The following is a 26,674-nucleotide window of genomic DNA, read 5'->3' as shown; positions in this document are numbered from 1 at the left end:
TATAAACTACCTGGGTAAGGGATGGGTCAGCACAGGGCTGTCAGAGATTAGCTGACTCTTACCAAGTTACCAGAATTACTGGTTTTTTTTTTTTCCCTGCCACATACTTGTCTTTGTCTATTTATATTTTTTGCTTACAAAAATGCTCAGTGTGTGAGACATAAAAATCATAAAACAGGAGAAAGAAGAAAATAAAAATCACTTGCATATTTTTGATAACACTTTTTTTGATGTTTGCTTTTTTTTTTTAAAGACAATTCTTTTTTAAAAAAAATTATTTATTTATTATGTATACAGCATGTATGACTATAGCCAGAAGAGGGCACCAGATCTCATTACAGATGTTGTGAGCCACCATGTGGTTGCTGGGAATTGAACTCAGGACCTCTGGAAGAGCAGCCAGTGCTCTTAACCTCTGAACTATCTCTCCAGCCCGATAACACTTTTAAATAATTTTTTTTCCTTGAAAATTTTACATTTTTAAGTAGTGTATTTTGATCATCTCTGTCTACCGTTCCTCTCTCAGGCTTTTTGTAGTGATTCTTACATACATTTGTTCTGTTTAAAATTTTACCCCACAAAGCTTGCATTTTATATATGTGTGTGTGTGTGTGTGTGTGTGTGTGTGTGTGTGTATATATATATATATATATATATATATATATATATATATATATATAATATGTTCTACAGTTTTACTGGATATCCTATTATAATTTGTGTAAGTCTTTAAATGTTGATCAAAAATGTGATTTTTTTTAATGGCTCCTTTTCTTTTAAGTTTTCTAATTTGATTTGGGTAAAAACTTGTTTTTGATTCCTATTTCTCAGATCTTGGTGGGCTAGAAAAATTTTCATTTTAGATTTGTATATATATTCGTGTGTGTGTGTGTGTGTGTGTGTGTGAGATAGAGGTCAACTTTGGGCGTTGTTCCTCAGGAACCATCTTGTTTTTTTGAAGCAGGCTCTCTCACTGGCCTGGAGCTTACTGATTTGTCAAGGCTGGCTGACCAGCAATCCCCAGAGGTCTGCCTGTCTGCTGGGCTTTCAGACATGTTCTGTGGGAGCTAAGAGTCAAACTCAGGTTTTCTTTGCACAACATGCACCTTATCAGCTAAGCTACCTTCCCAGCCCCATGTGAGAATATCGTAAATGCTTTGTTATGCCTTATATATGGGAGTGAGGAGAAAGAGAGAGAAAAGATCAAGAAGAGAAGAGAGAGACAGAAAGTTATTTTGGCCCCTGAATATTCATAGTTGCCCATTTAAACTGGAATATTTATTAGTGTTCAAAAAAACTGCCAAGAGTTTAAAAATATATTTGTCCAATTTGGTATTTAGGTTTGAACTTCTCTCACGGTATTTTGTGATATTTAATATAGGGCTAAATTATTTTTCCCTTTATGATTATTATTTTATTTTCATACTTTAATATATATAATATATAATTGTTCTTAGTAGGTACAAAATTCAAGAACTAGTTATAAATTCTATTTTTTATTCCTTTGGAAATGTTTATGTTTTTCTGTAAATAATTATGAAACCCATTAGGAGCTTGCTGGAACAGGGTCAAGGTTTTAGTTTGAATTTTCCTCTGATACCTACTTTTGGCAGCTGCCAAGCTCAGTAAGGACAGGATCAAAGGCATTTAGTCACACGCAGGGTAGGTGTCAGTTAGATTTGTGGGGAGCACAGAGATTGTTGGCAGAGTCTCATGGGCTTGCTGACTCTCATGATTCCAAGGACAGGCAAGCTTGATAAAGCAGAGCTGGGTGCTTTGGGAGTCTGCTTCTGAACTCTAAATACTCAGAGGCAGGTTGGGATGTGGGGGCCATGTGTTGGGTTCTTTAAAACTTGAGGTCACCCTTCTGCTGGGTAATCTTGGTGTACCGAGTTAGGTCATTGCTAAGGTGCCTGAGGTAGAGGGCGGAGGAGTTGTGGATCCCCTGGCAGATCAGAAAACAGCAAATTAGTTTCTTCTCCGTAGGTTCTGTCTTCTCTCTCCCATTCCTGCCTTTGGTTCTTGTGTGTTTTTATACTGAGTTCATGTTAGTGCTGGGGTTCATCTCAGGATTACTGTTTGTGAGCTCTAGCAAGCACTAGTTTGTTAAATTGTAGCCACTTAATAATTGATTTAATACTTGTAGATACTATTATTTTTATGCTTTCCATAATTACCAAAGTAAACATGTAATGTAACTTGATAGATTGTCAGGCTTATTCAAAAGAAACAAAAAGCCTTTCCTCCCCGACACTAGCTCTTTAGAGGCGAGAGCCTCTGTATCTTCTGATGTCAGCTCTTACGTTTGTAAAGAATCAGTACACATGGCTCCGTCTTGGTTTTCCAGTTTTAGACATCTCTCCACTTCGTCTGTAAAGGGAAAGATTTGGTGCTCTGACTTTGTTCAGTCAGTTTTGTCTTAGCTTACTTACTAGTTTTGGTGGAGCAGATCTTTCCGTAGCTTTCTGAAAGAAGACTCCTGGGCATAACATGAGAGCCCTCCATTCTGACAACATGCATAGTCCTACCCAATTTCTTGTGGTAGTTTGGGATGAGGACTGGGAGATTGTCACACGTGTCCCCTTAGTATTTTGAAGACAGTATTAGCTAAGGTTGAACTTAGCAAACTTGTGCTGCAGAGACCACCCAAGCTAGAGACTCCTTCGTGGGCCTCACAGACTCTCTTGTTCCTGCCCAGCTCTGCTGTTACAGCAAGTGAGCAGCCACACACGGTGTAAGCAGATCGACCCAGGAGGCTCTGTGCCAGGACAGCTACATAATCGAGCGGTGGCCAGGGTGCGGCTCTCACCCTCTGTCGCTTACCAGCCACTTTCTTGAACTTCTCAGATTGCTCCTTAGGAGTTTCAGGCTCGGCCTTCTCTCCCCTTCTCAGAAGCTTCTGTTTTCTCCTTCAGGAAATAAATTTCTCTTACATGTATGTGGTTTTTATTCGTTGCTGACGTTCTTAATGGGGCTGAACACATCAAACAAGCCGTGTTTATCTGGGAATTCGTTGCTCTCCTTTTGAAAGAGAGTGGCTGGGTGCTGCTTCTTGGCCAACCTTAGAGTTGTGTGTCAGCCTCAGGGAAGCCAGTGAGCATGCTGGGTAACCGGGCAGCAAGGGAGACCGCCGGCTGTGCCCACTGCGGACAGTGTAGCCAGCCTCAGCTTCAGATGTAGTCGTGGTTTACCCAAATGACTCAATTAATAACAACAACAACAACAATAATAGTAATAATAAATGAAGAGTAACAAGATCTATGCAGATGAGGAATCATGTGCAATACAATTATTATTATTATTATTATTATTAGTAGTAGTAGTATTATTATTTTGGTTTTTCGAGACAGAGTTTCTCTGTGTAGCTTTGGTGCCTGTCCTGGATCTCACTCTGTAGCCCAGGCTGGCCTCGAACTCACAGAGATCTGCCTGGCTCTGCCTTCCGAGTGCTGGGATTAAAGGTGTGCACTACCACTGCCCAGTACAATACAATTCTTTTAAGGCATTAGAACTAAATATTTGATTATCCTTTGAAACAAATATATTTCTATAGGGAAATTTTCTTTTGAGATTATCAAAGAAAAGCCACCTTTTTCTTTCAGATTAAGAAAAGAAGGAATTTGGGCTGGGGGTGTTGCCTCAGTTAGTGGAGTGCTTGCTGAGCATGCTTGAGGCTTGGGTTTCGCCCCCAGCATCACATAAAATACATGAGGTGGTACACATCTGTAATCCCAGCACTTGGGAAGTAGAGGCAGGAAGATCAGAAATTTAGGTTCGTTTATGGATACACAGCCAGTTTGAGGACATGGTTACACAAAACCTGTCTCAAAATAAAAACAAAAGAAAGCAGGCCACTTACTGGTCATTATTTATGATATTATTGACACTAATCAAATAAATTAGAAATATTCTTATATATATATGTTTCAATTTTCAGTTCTTTGCTTTGATCGCCTAGATCCACATAAAGTTTCCTACAGATGTAATGCAATTTTATAATGTAATAATATTTTTTCTTTTTTTTTACATGTATGTAATATGTGTGTGGAGGGGAGAGGGGGGGCTTCAGCATGTCATGGTGTGTGGAGGGCAGAGGGCAGCTTATGAGAATTGGTTTTCTTCTGTAATGTGGTTCCCAGGAATTGACCTCAGGCTGTCAGACCTGGTGGCCTCTTGCCTGCTTAGCCTTCTTACCGGCCTGGTTTTTAATTGTCTTGCCTGTTTCATGAATTACTCTGTTTTCATTGTCTTGCTCACTGGTGGTGGTGACGCAGCACAGTAGGCTTGATTGCTGTGTGGTTTCAGTTGCCCATGGTCAACCTTGACCACATCATAGTACAGCCCCATTAGGTCTCCCACATCCTTTTACCAGTCATTGCTGGGAGTGCCTTCTTAGGTGTTCTGCGTTGTGATTGGCTGTTGTTGATGACCTCCTGTACTTGATTTCTAGGTTACATGTTACCATAGGTCTGGATAGGAAAAACAGTCTATGCAGAACACCCGGGAACCTATCTGAGCTGATAGAGGGGACTGTTAGAGCTCGCGGATGAGATCAAGTTCATTTGTCTTATTGCCAGACAATTACTGTTTTCCCTAGATTTTATTTCCTCCCAGAAGTGTCCCTGGAACATGGTAATACATTTGAGGTCAGTACATTCCTAGCCTGTGTGCACACCTCTGAGTTTATTTCCTTAGAATTAATTCCATGAGGAGGATTAGTGGAGAATTCCTGAGTTCCAGAAAGTGTAGAAATTCATATACAATCCAGTGTGGAGTACTTCCTTCTATTTATTTTTATTTTTATTTTTTTATTTTTCGAGACAGGGTTTCTCTGTGTAGCTTTGCACCTTTCCTGGAACTCACTCTGTAGACCAGGCTGGCCTCGAACTCACAGAGATCTGCCTGCCTCTGCCTCCCAAGTGCTGGGATTAAGGGTGTGTGACACCACCTCCCGGCAGAATACTTCCTTCTTTAATCCTTGGCAGATTTAATTGTGATTATCATTGTCATTATCATCATAGTCAAGCTTTGTTCTCTGTGTGTGTGTGTGTGTGTGTGTGTGTGTGTGTGTATGTGTGTGTGTGTGTATGTGTGTGTATATGTGTGTGTGTATGTGTGTGTGTATGTGTGTGTATGTGTGTGTGTATGTGTGTGTGTATGTGTGTGTGTATGTGTGTGTGTGTATGTGTGTGTATGTGTGTGTATGTGTATGTGTGTGTGTGTGTGTATGTGTGTGTATGTGTGTGTGTATGTGTGTGTGTATGTGTGTATGTGTGTGTGTATGTGTGTGTGTGTGTATGTGTGTGTGTATGTGTGTGTATGTGTGTGTGTATGTGTATATGTGTGTGTGTATGTGTGTGTATGTGTGTGTGTGTGTGTATGTGTGTGTGTGTGTGTGTGTGTGTGTGTGTGTGTGTGTGTACACAATTGGCAATGAAAAGAATTTAGAAAGTCAAGGACAGCCTCAGGTCAGTGACAGGAAAGATAATTTCAAATAAGTTTTTTTGTTTGTTTGTTTTTGTTTTTTGAGACAGGGCTGTAGCTTTAGAGCCTGTCCTGGACTAGGTCTGTAGCCCAGGCTGGCCTTGAACTCACAGAGATCCACCTGCCTCTGCCTCCCGAGTGCTGGGATTACAGGCGTGCGCCGCCACCACCCAGCTACAAATAAGTTTTAAAAAACAGGAAAATCAAGAGAAGGTTGTCCCGAGTTCAGAGGAGAAAAGAATTTCACAGGTTTCTAGGGAAGTAGTGTAGCTGGAACTTGTCTGTTATGAGCAGAGTGCTCACATTCTGTGAGGGTGCGAGTGTTCCTATCCTGCTTTAACAGATTTTATCCTGTATGATGCATGCTTGCTAGGTTGTAAACACTCGGGGTGTAATGCACACATTATGACTTTATTTTCTTCTTAAGTGTGTTAGGGAGATAATCTTGGGATTTATAGTCTGTATTCACTCTCTTCAATGTCTGTGTGTACTTACTCAAACTGGATGTTTTATTGCCTTCATAAACTCCCTCAGTGGGATTTTATACTCCCAGCTGCTATAGGTAGGCAGTCCCCTGCCTCTGTTCACCTTCCTTCTCCTCAGCACACACTGTATTGTTTCTGATTGGCAGGAATTGAGGGCTAGGCCTTTGGGGAAGATTATTTTAGACAGTCAAAAGGATTTATTGTGTCTGTACTGTGTGTAAGGGACTGTAATTAGTTACAGTGGGAGAATTCAGACAATAGTAACATTTGAATTTGTCTTTAAAAAGTGTGTAGTACAGAAGGAAGATGAGGCAGGGTCGTGAAGAGCTGTAACGCCCAACATTACACAAAAATCCTAAGCAGGCTTGAAGTAGCCTGGCTTACACTATGTAATAACTTAGTCTCAGTCACTTAGAGAAGGTGGTAACTTTGACACATTTCTTTTCCCCTTGGATTTCACTCCACAGCAGGTTATGTATCTTAATGTGGTTCCTAAATTATTGTCTCTTTAGTCCTGGCAACTAGATTGTACACACTCTCTTAGAGCAAAGCGATGTGTGGTAGGTACTAACAGAGCCTGTGTTAGCAACCATGAACATTTGGCCCGTATTTGAAATGCTTTCAGTCACCCCCACACTAACGATGATTCTGTCTTTGCCCTCAGGTATCTTTGCGCCCCTTTCAAAGATCAGTAAAGTAAAAGAAGGGAGGAGAAAGGCCACGCACACTCCTTCCACCAGAGCGGCGCCTCACATCCGGTCCCAGAAGGTGGATGTAGCTCACGTCACATCCAAAGTGAATTCTGGTAAGTCAGATGGGGAAGGTCATGCCCACCTAAACCATATTTCAAGTTGTATTTGTGGGGTTCGTGGTATTTAGGCCGCTTCACTCTCTTTGGTAGTCCGCCGCAAAAGCCGCACCTCACAAAAGCAAGGCCTTTGTGTGTTTGGCCTCAGTTGTGAATACTAACTTAAGTCCTGGCAGTGGTGGTTCAGCCTCATCTTTTCCTCCTTTCTGTGTGCTTCCGATGCCCGTGACCAGCCTCAGGCCTGGAGTTTATTCCTCCAGTGAGTCTGGAACTTCCTGCTCCTTGTCTCTTCTCCAATGTCCCTCCAGTGCCCTCTTTGGGCTCCCGTGATTGGCTGTGCTTTGCCATCCCTGTGCCCTGCTGCGGACACTTGCTCCCCCTCCCTCTGTGCCTCTCCTCACATGTTGGCAAGCCTGTGGAGGTCCCAGCTGCTCCTCACTCCATACAGACCCTGCCCCTCCCCAGGAACGCAGCTCATTGAACCTCCTTGTTCTCCAACTTTGTGTGTGTGTTCTTTTAACCTGTACAGCCCAGTTGTTATCTCGTCCACTGATTGCTTTATTTGTGTAAATCTTTTGTGCTCTCAGTCAAATTCTGAACTTGAAGTAGACCGTGAGGATAATTTGTGATTTTGTATTCACAGAAGCACATAACACAAAACAGGTAGTCAGTACATACCTGTTAACCCGTTGGTAGCTGGAGCAGAAGGCTTTCCATCATCTAAATGATGTATCCACATGTTCAGTTGGTCTTTCTCTTCTGTTCCGTTTCTTTCCTTGAGTGCCTGTGGTTATATTTCATAATGACTGTGATGTTAAAAAAGAATCTTGATATCCAGTGGAGAGGAAAGCCTCCTGTCTTATTATTAAATATTGTCTCCCTTCTTTGGGGCCCCTATAAGTCACACTTCCTTATATGTTTTAGAGTAAATTCTTAGGTTTCTTTTAAAAACAAAACTTCTGAAATTTAAGCTGCGATCTTTTACCACTTTGAAAAGAGCTGACATTGTTACAGCCATCTTTAATTATGTGATTGGAATAGTTTTCTGTTAGGATGGATAATTTCAAACATCTTAATGTAGTTGCAAATTTTTTTTTCTGTAGATATTTTTGCTACTTCATACCTGCAGCTACATAATGAGACCTTTCCCTCAAAAAACCCAAGCCAAAATGCTTTAAAGAGTATATCACAGTCATGCTGTGGTATACACACATATACATATGTATATACATGCATACACACACCACACACACACACATGCGCGCGCGCGCACACACCCACCCACCCACCCACCCACCACTGGTGTCAAGTAAACTTGGGGTGATTGGAGTTACATCAGTGGCTGAGAGCAATGCATGTGTCCGGGTTGGGATATTGTTCTATAGTTTTGTGAAATACTCTTTTGGGGGAAGCTGGGCATATACACAAAATATCTTTTGGATATATTTTTGAAAATTTTTTTTTTTCTTTTGGAGCTAAGGATCGAACCCAGGGCCTTGCGCTTGCTAGGCAAGTGCTCTACCACTGAGCTAAATCCCCAACCCCCAAAATATATCATTTCTAAAACTTCATGTTCCGTTATTTTGATGACGGTTCAAACAAAAGGGCCAAGTGGGATTTCAGGGTGAAAAATAAGACAATGGGACACCGCACTCCGCGGTGGTTTCTCACTCTGCAGCTGCTGTGGTGTCTCCTGCCCTCCTTGGGCCCCTGGAGCACCTTCCACTGGCCGCTGCTCCCAGCCTTGCCTCCTCTTCCTTCTAGCTGTGGCTGCTAAAGAGATGCCACACACATGGACCCCTGTCCAGGCCAGTCCTCCCTTTCAGGTCCAGGACAAGACTCACTCTCTGCAGGAGAGTGGCGGCCCCCCTTCCCTCAAGTCCACTCCCTCGCCCCCTCCCCCCTCTCCCTTTGCAGAACTAGGGATAAACTCAGGGGTCTCCCAGTGCTCGGCAAGTGCTGTCCAGTTGAGCTGCACTTAAAGCCAGGCATTGCCTCATCTGAGTCCCCAGGGGACTCCTTTCCAGCCAAGCCACCCACGGTGCTGTGTCCCTCTGCGAGATTTTCTCTCTGACAGACTTTCCAGAATCCCCACTCGATTTCTTCCTACTGGACCTCTGCTCTGGGGGAAGAAATTCAGCCCACTCACCTTGGTGAGCCACTGGTTTCTCTTTGCAGATTTCCCGTCGCCTTCTCCTTCAGTAGTGGCCTCACACAGTCACTAGTTCGGAGGTCTTTGGCCATACGAAATCAAAAGGTCCTCTTCAGGGAGAGGACTATGTCTGGTTTCGATTTGCAGCAGACTCCTTTGTAGAGTTCTTCACTCCAAATACTTTTTGAGTTGACTGGGAATAAAGGTGGGAAGATCCAGTCGCTCTCTTTAAATAAATTGATGCAGTTGGTACGAAAGTCCTATCCAACAGCCATTACTCATTACGAGCTTTTTTTCTTTCCACATGGGGTTGTTGTGGGAATTGAGTGTGATAGGAAACCTAGAAGTTTGTTTCCCAGTCCTACTCAGCCATATCTCAGCAGTGACAGATTTGCCCACATCCTGTGGTGTGACAGAGAAGTTCTGAGCAAGCCTATGAACTATCAGATACGATGCTTCAGATAGTTTAGAGGTCTTTAGCAGGGCAAAGCTGGGCAAAGTTCTTAGATGTACTGCAAACACACCCTTTTCTTTTTTCTTAGTTTTGCAGTGCTAGAGTCTAGGCCTGTGCGTGCTCGGCAGGTGCCGTGCACTGAGCAGAGTGTCAGCTCCTTTTCACTACCTTCAACATTGGGGTGCTGGTTTCCCTTCTGTCTGTGAAAGTGTCTTCATCGTGATTTTAGAAGCGAATAAGCGGTTGTGCATGCCTTCAATTCTGGCACATGGGAGGCAGAGGTGGGCAGATCTCTGAGTTCTGTGAGACCCGCCTGGTCTACAGAGTGAGTTCCCAGACAGCCAGAGCTACATAGAGAAACCCTGTCTCAAAATAAAACAAACCACAAAAGGAGTAAACAGGATTTAGATATCAAGAGATTTGGATACTTAAAAGAAAACGCATTTTCTTGTTTAATGTTAAGCAAAATTGTCTTTTTTCTGAAATCATTTTGGTGTTTATTCACCAGGGTTGATGCCATCAAAAAAAGAGACTGCTTCTGAATCCACACTCTCATTGCCTCCCAGTGAAGAGGTCAAGACTGTAGCAGAAAGCCATGGTAATGTAACCCACCGCTGCCTGTGCTAAAGCTACATTTCCCGGTGGGACTTTGAGATAACACGAGGAAAACAGCTTACATGACTTGTGTTAAAACTGGGAAGGAGAAATCACCACAGTAAAAACTACCCTTGAGGGGTGGAAAAAAAACTTTAAAAATACAGACTCCAGTAATCAGTTTCTCACCGTACACAAAGAAGTGCCAGCGTAGCGGGAGGCATTCCACAGTGCAGGGCTTCCGGTGTCTGGAGAGAAGGCCCTCTGCTCTCTCGCTCACTTTTTGAATACAGATGTTCCAAGGTTAAACATTTTATCACCTTAAGATGTGTTGGTTGTGTGTGTGTATCTGTGTGTGTGTGTGTGTGTGTATCTGTGTGTGTGTGTATCTATGTGTGTGTATGTGTGTGTGTATGTGTGTGTGTGTCTATCTGTGTGTGTGTGTATCTATGTGTGTGTGTATGTGTGTGTGTGTATATGTGTGTGTGTATCTGTGTGTGTGTGTGTATATCTATGTGTGTGTATGTGCATGTGTGTATATCTGTGTGTGTGTGTGTGTGTGTGTGTGTGTGTGTGTGTGTCTGTGTGTGTGTATCCGAAGGGACTCTATATTACAGTTTCTCCTAAGGAGAGTGGAGAGTATTTGGGGGTTAGATTAGTTAACGTTAATTGATAGGGTAACACCCCCTACGTAAGATAGTTTACTGTGAATCCTTAAAACTTTATGCTTGTGTAAACAGGGATCTATTTTGTGTGTCAGCAGCCATGCATTTGGATGAAATCAGGCATTTAATTTGACACTAGATAGTCCACAATTGAGGAAGCTAAATGAAGCGTTTCAGAAGAATTTGCCCAGAAAACATCTTATTAGTCCTTTTCTTTCCTTTCCTGTTTGTTTTTGCTTTTTTTTTTTTTTTTTTTTAAAAAAAACAACACCCTTTAATTCTTTGATTCGTTCCTGTTCCCCCGCCAGTTCCCCAGCCTGGGTCCATCAGCAGCTCCTCCTCCTCCTCCGCATCCTCGCTGGACCACAAGCAGAGCCACCCAAAGAAGAAGCTGGCTACAAGCAGCCGTAGCAGGAGGACCCTCAGCGAAAGCCCCTCTCTCCCGTCCAGAGCCAGTGCCGGTATCTATGGCTTTTTCAACCAGGCTTTCTTGGTGGTTTTTATCTTGGTTTGTTTGTAAGTGGATTTGCTCTTTTTAATGTGTAGAAGGAGCCCTTTACCCTTCCCCATTACCTTTCCCCCTCCCCCATTCCTCTCCCTCTACCCCATCCTCCCAGTCCCCTCCCCCTTCCTCCCTTCCCTACTTCCATTCCCCCTCCCCCCGCTCCCCCTCACCCCAGGCAGAGTGAGCTGGGCTTTTTTGGGTGACACCATGTAGGAGCCCTATACCACTCTACCCTTGGCTTCAGGCACACTGAGTCCCTGGCTGTGCTCCTGCTGTCCCTCCTGGGTCCCCCCCCCCCCCAGCCTCCAGTCAGGACCCCTGGCTCTGCAGTGGGTCGGAGAAGCTGCATTTGCTGTCCTCCAGTGTGTTGGTGGTTTCTGTATCTCAGCTGTCTCACATGACTTCCCACGGGCTCCATGTTTAGACAAGTGTCTCCACTCTGCTTTCTGCTTTCGCTGAGGTGTTTTTAATTTGTTCAGGAGAGGCTCAGGGGTCCCTCCAGCAGGGCAGTGATGGGGACACACACATAATCTCCCCGGACCACTGCTCCTCAGGATGTGTGGGCATGAGGAAAGCCTCTGCCATGCCTCCAGCGGAAGTCCACTTAGATGGTGTCGAACCCCGTTCACCTTGCCCCATAGGAAGGTGCAGCTGGATTTTGGTGTAGATTATTCTACGTGATTCTCATAACGGCCACCACTTAATACGTGCACAGAATCAGTATTTTATGACAAGAGGGTTTGTTTGTTTTGGTTTTTCTTTTTTTTTTTTTCTTTCTGTTTAATAAAAACATTTTGGGGAGGCTGAGGGTTCAGTTTTCAGGTGCTTGCCTAGCACAGTGAGGTTGTGGGTTCAATCCTTACCCCATAAAAACAAAACCCCAAACCACCTATCTGTGGTAGGGGAGTCCCCAAGCCCTCAGCAATGACCCTAATACATTAAACTAGAAGCTGGGATCTGAAAAGTGGGGAGCCTGGAAGCTGGGCTTGGGACTGCTTCTGTGACATAATTGTCCTCTTTCCTCCGCTCTGGCCACTTTCTCTTGCGTTCTAAGGAATGCCATGCTCATACTTCATTTGCATTTTAAACACTCCCGTATTTGGAATTTGGACTTCTGACCTTTTCTTGAGTTTTAGAATTTATATATGAGTGTAGAATTACCTCCCGGCCCCCGGAACAAGCAGTTCCAGTGTGCCTATATACTTTACTGTTTTTCCTTTCTATACATTTGAGGGTCATGCTGACCTACATAATAGTGGGGATGAAGGTAATGATCAGAACGTAAAGATTTACCTTTCCTAGGGGAGGGGCAGAGAATGGGAGGTGTGCGTGGCTGTGGGGCTCCGATGGGGGTGTCTGTGTTAGGAGCCCCAGAGACATTTCCATAATCGTTTCTGGAGTGCGTCTACTTTTTCTGCAGATTTCTGCATTGGAGGGAGGGTGAACTGCAGAGCTGGGGCTAGGATGGAGGGACAGTAAATGGGATCAGAAGGAAAGGACCGGGGGAGCGGAGAGGTGGGAAGAGAGAGGGCTTCCCTCTGGACCTTGATTCACTGTCTACCATTGTTGAACTGCAGGAGCAGTGGGCAGGCCTGGGGTGTCCAGGCCCTGGGTCTGGGGGTCAGTCTGGCTGTGAACACCTGTCTTGGTTAATTCCTAAGGTCCAGCTTTATTCCTTATTCACCTTTTTGAGACACATGGTGTAAACTGCCTTGCTGTAGAGTTTGGTGACTAGATCTGGGCTCCGCAGGGCCCATGGATCCACAGCTCGCTCCTCACAGGCTCATGTTTGCTCCTGTGTTTTCAGTCTCCCTGTTCCTACGGTTGAGCTCTCCCAGGCCTTCGCCTAGCTAACGTTCTCCAGGTCTCCTCAGAGGGCAGTGTTCAATCTCTACTCGCTGCTAACAGGGCAGGGCCCAGGAGTCCACCTTCTGGATTTGATCAGCTTTGAGACAATATCTCTCAGAGACCAGATACCAGAGAGTGGGCATTTTAGGGGTAGTTTTGAATTAAGTTGAAGGAAAGCAAGTTGGGATAATCAGGACCAGTCCTAAGTTGGCTATTCCTTACCCACAACATTTGGGACCTTAGAATATTTTGAATGTGTACTGTTCGGGATTTTGGAAAATTTGCACAATCTACTGTTTGACCGTCTCTAACCAGAAGCCCTGAAATCCTAAATCCTTCAAACCCTGAAGCTCTGAGTGGTGGCTCTCTTATCTGAATGTGAATTTGAGGACTTTGGGACACTGTACATTTTGGATTGTCCCGTTTGGGCTGCTCAGCCTGCCACAGTTCAGCTGAAAGTACACTCATGTGTATCACTTACGCTGAGTCTGGGTAAATACAGCAACTTTCTGCTTCATACGACCACGTGGCCCACTGGTCACAACCTGTCCTGCCACTTGGTCTCACATGGTCTTCCCGTGTTGTCTGTGTCTACTCTCATGCCATAGCATGGAAGGCGAATCTCGTGACAGGAGATAGCGTGTGCACAGCTCTGGTTCTGCACATCCAGTGTTCTGTGGGAGCAGAGAGTGTACCCGGATGTGTTAGTGGAGTTGATGGAGGATTATGCATTTCCCACAGCAGTGGTTTTCTCAGGGAACCCTTACTCGTTCTGAGTGCCTTGCCCTCCCTAGCGAGGATCATAGCTGTGATGAATATGTAATAAAACACCCAACTAGCCAGACTAGTTAGAATACATGGAGTGATTTTTTTTTTAACTAGTGTGCTTTTTGAGTTTTTTCCTCCCTTTGTTTTCTTTCCTCGTTCCCTGTCTGCCCAAATCTCCAACCCACCCACTTCAACAGGTTCGAATTCTTCAGCACCATCTGTAGCAAATAATGCCCGCCGAGAAGGAGACCTCCGTCTTGGAGAAAGGGTGCTGGTGGTCGGCCAGAGAGTGGGGACCATTAAATTCTTTGGGACAACAAACTTTGCTCCAGGTAACATGCCCGAAAGGTCTCGGCTTAACATGAGTTCTGTACAAAAGGTTGAAAACTTAAGCGGCAGATATGATTTATAGTCACCGGGCAGTGAGAACTTGCCCCAGTTCTTGTTGATGGCAGCAGAGACAGAGAGAGAGTAGGAAATGATACAGATTCAGCTGTTTGCACTTGGACTGACTGGCGCCCATGGAACTCTCTGGCCAGTCGTGTTTAACATTCGTCTAATATTAAAATGAGTTTTGACTTCCCTAGATTATCCTCACTGACTGCAGAGTATGCCGAATGACTAGAGAGTGTTTCAGGGCCGGTCCCCTCCCGACCCCCTCCTGGATAATCCTGGAGTCGAGCAGCTAGATGGACTGTCTAGCTTTTATCAGAATGGCTTGAAGGGAAAAGCAAAGAAAACATAAAAGTTGTTGTATATCCTGGGTCCCAAAAATGCATGTCTGTGAACTTAAATGTTTAGCCTCACCTAGCTAATACTGTGTTTCCTAGAGTAAAGATTTGTGCTGGAGAGATGGCTCAGTGGTTAAGAGCACTTACTGCTCTTGCAGAGGACCTGGGTTCGGTTCCCAGCACCCACAGCAGGTGTCTCAGAACCACCTGTAACTGACATTCTAGGGGATCTGACGCCCCCTGGCATCCGTGGGCACCCACACACGGTGCACATAAACTCACAGTTTCTCTCTCTCTCTCTCTCTCTCTCTCTCTCTCTCTCTCTCTCTCTCTCTCTCTCTCACACACACACACACACACACACACACACACACACACGAACAGGAATAAATATGTTTAAAAGGTAAAGATGATCTTCCTCCATATTTCCAGAAGCCAGTTGCATGGAGCCATGTCTTTGTGTTTCAAGTAGCAATATGCCGTATTAACACATGGTGGCATTGTAGCATTTTAGGAAAAAGTTACCTACAATACTGATTGAGAAAAGAAAAGTTTATAGCGTAGCATCCTGTCAAGACCCACGAAGGAGCTGAGACCCTACTCCTGTTTGCAGACTAGCAAATTAACCTGCCACAGTGTCATAGATGCTGCCCAAATCATCATAATCCTGGGCCGGAGGCAGGACTAGAGTCCTCACAATAACAGTGGGAGGCAGACTATCAGCACCCCCCTGCCCTGATCCTCAAGCCCCAGTTCCCACCTCTCTGCCGGGGGCCAGAGAGGGCCAGGCCACACCTGCACCCCCAGAAGCCCATGTTCTAGAACCTTTAGAGGTTCAGGGTCCTTTGCGACAAGCTTGCTGTTCAGCATGGCTGCCGCTGCCCTTGAAGGAGACCCCACCTGTTCACCAGGAACGTCCACTGCTGTGTATGAGAGAGACGCATGAGAATGATGGCGAATCGTCTGCCACCACATCCTTTGGGATTAGTACCACTGTGAGTTTGAGTCAGTGCATTATGTGGCTGATTTTAGAGGCCAGGCCTCTCTTACGTCTCGCGCTAGACAGCGTGCACTTCATATAGCTCTCTGCCAGGCTATTTTCACACCCACTGTGCCAGAATGTATCTATTTCTGCTGTATGTCACACATTTTCAAGAGTTACAGAGTAATCATGTAACAGAAATGCAGCCAATGGGACTTTTAATGAAAGGAAAACAGTTGCATGGAATGGCGGGTCAAAGGCAGGAGAAAGGGAAAATCATGAAAATCATAACTGACTCACCTGGTTTAGGCGAGTCAGAAAGCTGGTAGTCTGTTTTCAAAGAATTAGTGTGGTTAGACAAGCGGTTTATAGGGCACAGTAGGGCCACGCAAACAAAAGACGCTCAAGTCTGTGCTGGCGTCTTTTCAGACCCAATCTTAGCGTAGAAGGGGCCCAGGTGTAACATTAAAAACCAAACAAAAACAACAACAAAAAAGTGAAGTGAGAGCATATTCTGAAGTTGGCCTTTTAAGGTTCCTATAATTGAAACTGACCCTGAGCTTGTAATCCGAAAGAGGGAGTATTTTATACTTCCTAATTTGTATGTAGTAAGTTGGTTGGTAATCACTTACTTATTCTTTATTTGCTGCTGGTTACAAAAGACCATACACGGTCACCCCTGTGCTGCCTTCTCAGACCACGAGTGTGTAAACTGAGGCGGGTGCTGATCTCGGGCACCCTCCCGAGTCCCGGCTGTAGGAATGTGCCCATTAGCTCATGCTCCTGGAAGTGCAGCCACGCCCCTTCAGCTCTGGTCCCTCCAGAGACTTGCCTTCCTCAGAGTGAGGCCTGTAGATGCTTAGGCAGGTTTTCCTATTATCAAACGTAAGACTTTTCATTGAGCTGGAAGATGGAGCGACATCGCCATGCTGCCCTCCTGTGTTTTCCGTGTTATCTCTGCCCTTGGTTAATTATTTAGTGACTGTTGGTGGTGTCGTACTCTTGGGAGGGCAAACCAAAGAGTGTGGAGCGCCAGGATGTATACGTCTCAGTATCATTCTGCGCCGCTCTCACTGAGGCATGCTACATTAGAGTCAAAGGACGGCTTCTTTTGCGTTATAGTCTTAAGATACATCTTGGTGGGGCTCCCCTTGCGTAATGGCTAATTCTCTGCGAATCTGAGTTTGTGCGTTTTATCTTTCTCCCTTAATGTACTGCTGTGCAATTACGCCGCTAAAACGCTTCTCCCACTTTTCAAATTTTCGAGTTTTATTTTATAATTTCATCATTTGAAAGCTTAATGATCATGATGATCTTCCATCATCTCGGTCATTTGTGAAAACACTAAGCCATCCAGACTTCGCGTTCGCATTGCCGCATTGCCGTTGTGAATGAAGTGCTGATGCTCCCCGGATGCTCTGTTCATGTTCTAGGGTATTGGTACGGCATAGAGCTGGAGAAGCCCCATGGGAAGAACGACGGTTCGGTTGGAGGTGTGCAGTATTTCAGTTGTTCTCCGAGATACGGAATATTTGCGCCCCCCTCCAGGGTGCAGAGGTGAGAGGAACCAGAAATGTGTATCCGTTTACACAAACTGCAGTTCCTGGTGGCCCACAGGGACCCTGGTTTCATCTGGAAGATAAGCACAGGCGTTCCTTCAATGGGTTAACTGGCCACCTTCTTCAGAGGGGAGGCTCATGGGAAGCTAAATTTGCCTTGCGGAGGGTTTGCAATTTTAAAAACCTCCTTTCTCCCTCATTTGCAAACCCTAGGAGTGTGTGTAGGCTATTAGGAGTGGCGGGCGCTGCTAAGAACAGTACAAGGAGAAGCTTAATCTGTCATGTAAACAAAAGTAAAAATGCTCTCTGATTGCTTCAGTCACATCCTAACTACGTTAAATTTCCTGCCAGCAGGCACCCATTCATTCTCCTACAAACCTAATGGAACCAAAATGGCTTTTCCCCCTGATTTCCTTAGTTTTCAAAAATAGATAGGCAGTAGCTCTCCGGGGGAAGCGAAGTCTCAGGGATTTATATGTACCAAACCTCCAGAGTGTTCTTGGGAAGACAGTGTATTCGTGTGCCACCTTACTCTGGTTTTAAAAAGCAGGCTGATCCAAAACACAGGCCCTCGTGAAATTCCGGTGAAACATGGAGCTGGGAGAAGCTGGCTCTGTCTGGTTTCCAGGGGCTGGGGAAAGGGATTGTAATCTCGGAGCAAGACACAACATACACAGCGTCGTAACCAGATTCACGAGACTAGAAACGCATCGGCGGGCTGCAGTCTCTGCTGGTCCTTTTAGCTGCATGCTGATGGTTTCTGGGCAAACTCGAGTTTTTAAAAATCATGCTTTTGATGTGAATTTTCTTCACTTCCAGTGTACTTGATACATTATTCTTTACATCAGTAAAGCCTTCAGCATACAGTACTTATAATCTTCCCTTAAATGTTTCACTTGATCCTAATAAATACCTGGCCAGGTGAGTTGGAAAATAGCCCTAAGTATTATCAGCTTTTATTGAGCATTTTAGTGGTAGGCTCTATACTGAGCACCCAAGTGGCCTGTGTCCTTGTCCTCTGCAGACCCGGGGAGCCCAGAACTGTTATGCTTGTTCCCATCCCACAGGTGGGAAAATAGTTTTCCTCAGGAAAAGGAGCAGCAGCAAAGTCATGTCGCTGGGGAATGGAAGAGCTGTGCTTTTGTTATTCCGATGTTTGCCCTAAGCCCTGACAGCCTTACCGCACTGGGCTCCATCCTCGGTGCTGTCCCTGAATCAGTGACTTAAAGCCACCCTGGGGCTTGCCCTGTGATTGTCCCGTTTCACAGAGGAAGACTGTCAGGCCCAGAGAGCTAATGCCAGCTGTGCTCTGCAGTAGGGATTTGAACTCTCGGATGTCTGGAGTCAGAAGTGAGCTCTTCCCCATAACCCTGTAACAGTTACTGGGCTTCTGTGACTCTCCTCTGGATCTGTGTCTGGCAGATGATTGACAGGTTACTTTGTGTCTGGCAGATGATTGACAGGTTACTTTGTGTCTGGCAGATGATTGACAGGTTACTTGGCACGAGTTTGATTTGTCTCTCAGTCATGAGGACTGGGGTTTGTCCCAAGTACCCAGAGTTCAGAATTTGGTGTCTTTGAGGCATAGTAGGTACTGGTCGATCCGAGTCCGAGGCCCGTCCTTCCCAAGCCTCCACAGCCTTTTCTCCGCCTTCGTTTATAAAGCCACACCTTTCCTTGTAGTTTCTTTCTTTCTTTTTTGTTTGCAGAGCACACGCTGGCTCCACTGTTTCTCTTGCCTTCTCTTTAGTCTTCTCCAAGGTAGTGCATTTGAAAGCAACCCCCACTTCTTAAAAGAAACGGGTTTCTGTTTAAATGAACCGCTGTCCCCATCCAGCTGTCTTCCTGTCATCTTCTGATTGTCTCATTCATCATCAGCAGATACTATTAAGTGTCTTTTAGCACTTTGTGCTGCGCTAGGCATTCTATGAGCAAACAAAACAGACATGGTCTCCGATTTTAAGGCATTTTCTAATGCCAGCCAGTGTGGAGCTCTTTAAAGGCCCCACTGGGCTTCAAGATGGGAAGATTTTAAACCAGGGACTGCTGGAGACCGTCCCCGTGACTAGTCAGAGGCTGACCACCTCCGTGCCCCCCCTCAGGATCAAAGCTGGCTGTTCATTTCTCCCCTCCACATTTTTAAAATGGGCGCTTGCCCCAGGATCCGCCCACACGACTCCCCCTCTTTGAATAGCTTTCCCGCTCTAGCTGCCATTCCCCAATTTTCATTTAGTAAATTGTCTTGGTTAATAACATCAGCGAACGTTTCTTTAAAGACAGTCTGAAGAAACTCACCCGCCAAATCAAATTTGACTGACGGCCTCACGGGTCCTCGTGAACATGGCGTTCATGTTTCCCTGTCACAGCTGTGGCTGTTTTCACTTAGTTCTAGTGAACTGAGCGCTTCCAGAAGAAGTTTCCCCCTAGCTGTCCATCACCACTTCACCCCAGTTCCCTGGTGGCAGGCTCTGTGTCCGTGAGCCCCTCCTCCATTGTGATGTGTCCTGTGTCCTGTAAAAATGATGCATATGAACTGCAGGATGCAATTGAAATACATTCCAGGGGCTGCAGGAGTCTTTGATGGAAATAAAGTGTGTTGGGGGAAGTGATTGACAGATGGAGGCCTTGCAGGTTTAGGTCAGTAAATGGTTGAAAGAAAATGAGGCTTTCAGGATCTGGCTTTTAAAAAAACAATTGACACAAACATAAACAAACAAACAAACAAACAAATCAGAATACATAAATAAATCAGAATACATAAATAAATAAATAAATAAATAAATAAATAAATAAGCGAGCAACTCGCTGGGAGGCAGCCCTCACAGTGGTGGGCAGAGTCAAGCATAGAGGGCCTTGGATTATATTGCTGTCCAGGTTTATCAGAAATTCAGCAGGGCTGGAGAGATGGCTCAGAGGTTAAGAGCACTGGCTGTTCTTGTAGAGGTCCTGAGTTCAAATCCCAGCAACCATGTTGTGGCTCACAACCATTTGTAATGAGATCTGGCATACAGGCAGAACACTGTGTACATAATAAATAAATCTAAATAAATAAATACATACATACATAACAAAGGAGTTGGGGATTTAGCTCAGAGGTAGAGTACTTGCCTAGCAAGCGCAAGGCCCTGGGTTCGGTCCTCAGCTCTGGAAAAAGAAAAGAAAAGAAAGAAATTCAGCCATTCTCTTTTTCCCAATATCAGAAGTGGTGATTTTTTTTTTTTTAATAATTTTAAACTTGGTATAACATAAGCTTATCTCCATATTTTTTAGTTTTCCCTACAAGATAGAATTCCAAAGGAAAGATGTTGCTGTGCGTCCAATGACTACAGATCATAGCAGGGCCATGGGTACAACACAGTGGCAGGGTACTTGCCTATCATGTGCCAAAGGCCCAGGTTCAATTCTCAGATCCATAAAACCTACCAAGCAAATAAATGTCAGAAGTCGGGACCCTGGTTCGAATGAACTGAATTGTCCATGCAACCTGTCCTTGGTAGTGAGGCCCCAACCTATCTGCATATGACCTGTGTCTCATCCTGGGGTAAAGCTCTGTCCTGGCTCGTGTGGTTGCCCAGTAAATGCTTGTTGAATGGATGGGATAACAAATACCAGTTGATGTGAAAGCATCATTTGAGAGTCCACCGTAACCAAAAGACCAGCTACATCTAACGAGGCGTGCTCTGTTTGTTTTATTCACAGACTATCAGATTCCCTGGATACACTTTCAGAAATATCTTCAAATAAACAGAGTCACTCTTATCCTGGTAAGATGATGGTTTTTAAATCCAGTTTAAAGTATTTCTTCAACTTCCACTCAATGGAATGTGTTTCTGTTGTTCAATATCTGTATCAATATCTTTCTATCAAAGAGCATCTGAAATGCCTCTGTATAGTGCGTGTAAGCCCGGAGCGTATCTGTTTCCTGCCTCCCAGCTGTGTTGTGGGAACCCCTCGTTCCCATCTCCATCTCCCCAGCCTCCGTTTTGTATGTCACAGCCTTAGGTTACGAGCTTGAATTCTGTATTCATAATTCCTTTGATATTCTTGATCTTTTCTGCCGTATGCAGCTGTATCAGTAAACAATATTTTGTTTCCATTATCTGCTAATTTGTTCTTTAGCATTTCGGTGAAATATGTGACTGAGTCTATAGCTGCTGGTCATTTTTGCTGCGCCCTGATTTTTATTATTACAAGCTGTGCTGCTGTGCACACATGTAGAAGTTGCCCCGGGGTTGGTAAGCTTGGCTACCTGTCCCCGCCAGGTGTTTGCATGCACAGGCCCCTCAGCCACCCTCGAGGCCCTGTTCCGCCTCACTTCGGCAGCTGCTGGTGTTTGGTGGGGAAATGGTTGCTAGATTTAAACAGTATTTCGTTGTGACTTTAATTTGCATTTTCCAGATTTTAATTAGTTGACGTGAAAGCAGTCGGTCCTTTCAGTTTTCAGTTTGTGGGACACACACATTTCCTTTCTTCTGCTTAAGCCTCTGGTTTGTTCTCTTGGGTGATTTGCTTCGCATCTTGCTAATTTGAAGGTTTCTTTGTATATTTTGGGAATGAATCTTTCGTTGGTTTGAGTGTTACAAATATGTACCAGCTGATATGTCTTCACTTTTTTGACATTTTTTAGTGAGAAGACTTCTTTTTATGTAGTCAAAGAATAAAGCATTTCATGGCTTGACTTTTTTTTTATATTAAGGTTTTTTTTTTTTTTTTTCCCCCATGAGACAGAAACCAAAATGCTCTTTCCTGAACATTATTTTTCTTTAAGGTTTTGTGTTTCATGTTTTCTAGTTTGCCCAGAATTGATTTTTGTGTGTGATAAGGATTGAGTTTGATTTTCTTTTCCATCTGTGGATAGCTGTTTATGAAAGAGTTATTCATAGAATGACGATCCTTGGATATTTGTTGCGGTCAACCCCATGACCATGGGTTATCACTATTCTAGTGGACGTGTTGTTTTGATGTGACATTCCTGATGCTGGATGGTGGGTGCTGTGTGTGTTTGCTGGGCTCCTTTGACATGTGGGTGGATGTGCTCCTCTGGCATTTTCTCATCTTTACAGTGATCTTCTCCGTGTGTGTGTGTGTGTGTGTGTGTGTGTGTGTGTGTGTGTGTGTGTGTTTGTAGGTAGGTAGGTACCAGAGGGGTGTGTTCCTTAGCAATCAGTTGCTCTTTCACACTATTCTGATTAATTCACGTCAAATGGTGCCAGTTCTCTGACTGTATTCTCCATTGCTATAGTGTTGGTATTTCTGGGTTCTCTGCCTTCTCATATAAACTTTATGATCATTTTATTGAAATGCACATGTTAGCATGCTGGGATTTTGATGAAGTTGGGAAGATCTGATCGTACTAACTGACCTGTCTGTGAACATGGACTCCCTCTCTCTTACGTATGTGACCTCCTCTTTATTTTCTGTAGAGTTGACTACACGCATTCAGTCATTGTCTGAGACTATTAAATGGAAAATCCCAGAAAAAAAACAACCCATAGGTTTTAAGTTTCACATTATTCTGAGTGGCATGATAAAATGTCACACTGTCCTGCCCAGGACACGAGTTGTCCTTTTGTTCAGCATATGGATACATCTGCGTGTTACCTTCCTGTTGGTCGGCTAATAGTCCTCCAGTTTACGGATTGACTGTCCAGGTCGTGTTTCCGTTCGATCACGGCCAATTTCACTTAGTAATGGGTGCTGCAAAGAGTGTTACTGGCAATTTGAACATTACAGAGAGACTCCGCCAGCGTGTCCTTCTAAGAGAGAAGAGGAAGGTTCACCACAAGCATGTGCTTGTAGGGAAAACCATACGGGTCTAGTGCCGTACAGCTGAGGCATCCATGGGAAGTCCTCGGAACTCCTCCGTGTGGATGAGAAGCCTGCTGTGGTGTGCTGTCTCTGGCCTCGCCAGGATTTTGTAGCTTTCTTCAGACAGCTTTTGTACATTTTGTTATTTATTATTTGTATTCATTATTGAAGATTTTTGGTATATTTTCATGTAATAACTTTTCTTCCTCTTTTCCCTTTCCTGTTCTCTCTTCTCTCTTTCCTGACCTTTCTCTCCTCTCACTACAGAGTATCACCATGTAGCCCAGGCTAGCCTCAACCTACAGTTCTCTTCTAGTGCTGCGGTTGCAGGGACACACCCTCAGGCTCTCATTGCTAAGACTCTGATTGTCTTTATCATTTATTCCGAGACAGTTCCATTCATTCTAGTGTATTGCAGTTATTGATACATTAGCAATGTTCTCTATGCTGTTTCATTTACTCCCTATTCCGTTTAAAATAGTTATTTGTATGTCTCGGTCTTTGAGGGTGGATGAGCATGTTTATGTGTGGGTCTGTGTGCCATGGAGGTCAGAAGAAGATGCTGGCTTCCTCTGAGCTGCAGTTCCAAGTGTTTGCTGTATGCATGGCTTGCTGTGCAGGTGCTGGGATCTGAACTCTGGTGCACATGATTAGACAGCTTGCTGGGGCAAGCGCCCTTAACCACTGAGTTATCCCCACAGCTCCCAATCCATTTTGGTTTTTGTATATTGTAAATGGTGGGTTTTTAAATGAGTCATAAATGGTGGTTCTTTTCTGTCTTGTTTTGTTTTGATGCAGCCCTGGCTGACTTAGAATTCCTGCATAGACCAGGCTGACCTTGAACTCACAGGGATCCCCCTGCCTCTGCCTCCTAGCACTGGGATTAGAGGTGTGCACCACCATGTCCAGTGTGCTTTCTTCTTCTTTTCATTCTGGTTGTATTCTTCCCCTTCCTCCATTCTGCATCCTGTTTACTTTTCTATTGTGTACAGGCAACACTGTGAATATGCTTCTTAGTAATTATTGTAGATCATGTGCACACTCCACACAGCTTAAAGTCAATTGTTCTTTCCCTCTTCCTACATAATATGAATTCTCAGAAGTGGAGCTGGCCTGTTTTTATTTTCTCACCCCTATAAATTACAACAATCATCACAACAATCTTTCTGTAATAGTTTATCTCACATCTATATTTACTGCTCAATCTCCACACATTCCTCTTAGGATAACTTGGTTCTGGCCTGTGTACACTCAGTTTTTGTCTTTTCCAGTGACATTTTTATGGATGTCGAGTTTTAGAATGATGTCCCTGCACGTGGATGCTCTGGCTTCCATCGCTGGAGAGAAGTTGGGCATCCGACGAATCCTTGTTGTTGTGGGTGATTTATCCTGCCTTCTTGCTTGTGCAAGGGCATCTTTGAAGGGCATCTTTCATTGCTGTTGTTGGGCAGTCTCATTAGGATGTGTGCAGGTGGAAGTTCTGTTCTGTTCATCCCGTTTGGCATTCTGGACCTTCCTAGATCTGAAGGTTAGCCTCTAACCACGCCTCTGAAGTTCTTCTCTGTGGTACTTCCCATTCTGTGTCTGTTACAACGTGGCCTTCTGACCACATTCCGGGAACCTTCGTTGTTATCCATTTCCTGTTTCTCTCTTCAACTGCGTCTGTTCTACTGCATAATCCAACTAGAACATCATTAATAATCAAACTGTCTGCTTTTATTTTTCACATACCTTGCTACTATTACTTTTCCCTCTATTCCCAAGTTTTTCTTTCATGGCCTTTAAACCGTAAGTATGATGGATTACTTTATGTTAACTTATTCAGTATCTGGAGCTTTGCTGAGTCTGGTTCTGCAACCTGTGTCTCTTGAGCCTGATTGTGGTGCCTGCTTTCCATGTGACTTTGTAATTTGTTACTGTGACATGTTTGTCTAGTTGGAATTTTATAGACGGCAGTCCTTGGCTGCCTTCAGATGCGTTGACTTCTGCTGTTTGCCTGGAAACATTGCCACCCTAGATCTGCTTTTACTTCTCTGCAGTGGTTTTCTTTTTCTTTCTTTCTTTTTTTTTTTTTTTTTTAATGACATAGATAGCATGAATCTGTTCATGGCCATCCAACCTGAGAGCAGTAATTCTAGCCTTGTACCGAGAAGAAAGCCATTGTTTCATTTGGCTTCTTACCCCAAGTTACATTGAGCATGAACTCTTTCCCAGGAGTCTTTGATGGGATCTCCCATGCACCAGGCCCTTGCTCCTTCCTGTGCCATGTCCTGTACAGCCAGTCAGGAGTCCAGTACCCATGGGTTGAGTGGTACAGGATTGTACACTGGGCACCTGACAGCCTCTCCTGGCTTCTTTCTTTCTTTAGTCTGGCTTCTCTGAAATTGTACTTTGGGGGCCTGGATGTGCTGCCATCATCCACACACAGACACACAGACACACACACAGACACACATAGGGGAGAGAGAGACAGAGACAGACACAGAGAATATGATTTTGAGTTAGCTCAACAGTACATTATATAAAATTATAGTTGTTTTAAATTGGGAGTTATTTTAATCAAGAGATTTCTTCAGCACTTCTGGTTTGCCTGAATTGGAAATTCATTGTTAACTCTATCTTTGTGAAGTCTTTTAACCTTTGAACTCTTTTGTATGGAGAGGGCACTGAGGAACTCTGAAAAGTTTATTGTCCAGTGTTCTGTTACTGGAATATTTTTAATGATAATTTTTGAAAAACATCCTTTCCATATGGTTATAAGATTGTAATACTTCATCATATACTGAATTCATGTTATCCATGTGTGACTTGGTGTTATTTAGTTTTCAAGAAGTCTTACAGGAGAAAGCTCTGAAAGTCATGTTGTGTTTATCACTTATTCCTGTGTGAGCAGAACTTGAAGAAAGCAAAGATGAGAACTTGCCTAGAAATCTAAACTAGTTATGGTCTGAGTAGGCACCTGTTTTATTTTTGTTGTGTGATACTGTTCCTGGGGAGATGTGAACCAATGTTTACTCACCCCATGTAGGAAACAACAGCAGACCAAACTGAGTGAACCAGTGAATTGTATTGAGGCTACTTACAGGAATATGGGTGAGAAGTTGTTTACAGGAGCAGAAGTGACTCAAAGACAGTAAAAAGTGTCACCAAAAGCCCGCTACAGCACAGGTGGTGGACAGCTTATGAAGCTAGAAACCTGGAGTGCAGGGTACTGCCCATAGGCAGCTCCATAGGCTGGAGGGCATCTCTTCAGGTAGCTCAGATGGTCTGACTATCTTTTAGGAAGATTGACTTTCAGGCAGGGGGTCTGGGAGGGAGGGATCTGTTGTATCTGGTCAGTTTTAAGGACTTCCTGGGGCTTTTGAATTGTTTACTTCCTGTGCTCAAGGCACTTCCCTGCAGGATAGAGGGTTTTATCTTAGCGTAACTGCTACATAGTAGTTTTCTTGAGAAACAAAACAAAACAAAACAAAAAGCCTTGGTGTCCTAGAACACTTACAGAAGTGATTAAAAACATCTCTTTGTAAAGACTGAAAACAAGCGGTGTATTTTCCTCTTCTGACCATCCCTCTCACCTTTAGGTTTTAGGAGGAGTTTCAGCACAACCTCTGCTTCTTCCCAAAAAGAGATTAACAGGAGAAATGCTTTTGCCAAGTGAGTATCGAGAAGACTTAGAAAACTGCCTTTCCAGATGAGCATGCCGGGATTCCGTGAAGGAAGGAAAAAGTGGAGTTTTGTATCTGACGCCCTGCTCAATAGAATGTTAGCACGTAAGAGAGAAAGTGTGATTGGTGTGTTGAGTTCTCCCACCCTCTTTTAAAAGCTCAATTA

The 26,674-nt window shown here is 44.2% G+C and overlaps 1 protein-coding gene across 3 annotated transcripts in view; it reads left to right on the top strand.

Moving 5' to 3' along the window:
* Clip4 (CAP-Gly domain containing linker protein family member 4) overlaps nt 1-26,674 on the top strand; it is a 66,072-nt gene that overhangs the window by 30,320 nt on the left and 9,078 nt on the right. For all 3 annotated transcript variants that reach the window (XM_036171032.1, XM_036171033.1, XM_036171034.1), the window contains exons 9-15: nt 6,634-6,774; nt 9,892-9,981; nt 10,951-11,103; nt 13,961-14,095; nt 16,910-17,033; nt 20,735-20,799; nt 26,425-26,497. In XM_036171032.1, the coding sequence (XP_036026925.1) occupies nt 6,634-6,774; nt 9,892-9,981; nt 10,951-11,103; nt 13,961-14,095; nt 16,910-17,033; nt 20,735-20,799; nt 26,425-26,497 (781 nt within the window). The remainder of the gene's footprint in view (nt 1-6,633; nt 6,775-9,891; nt 9,982-10,950; nt 11,104-13,960; nt 14,096-16,909; nt 17,034-20,734; nt 20,800-26,424; nt 26,498-26,674) is intronic.

Source organism: Onychomys torridus, chromosome 21 (assembly GCF_903995425.1).
Source record: "Onychomys torridus chromosome 21, mOncTor1.1, whole genome shotgun sequence".
Taxonomy (NCBI): domain Eukaryota; kingdom Metazoa; phylum Chordata; class Mammalia; order Rodentia; family Cricetidae; genus Onychomys; species Onychomys torridus.
Note: the sequence above shows the minus strand (reverse complement) of the source record. Positions and strands in the feature narration are given on the sequence as shown.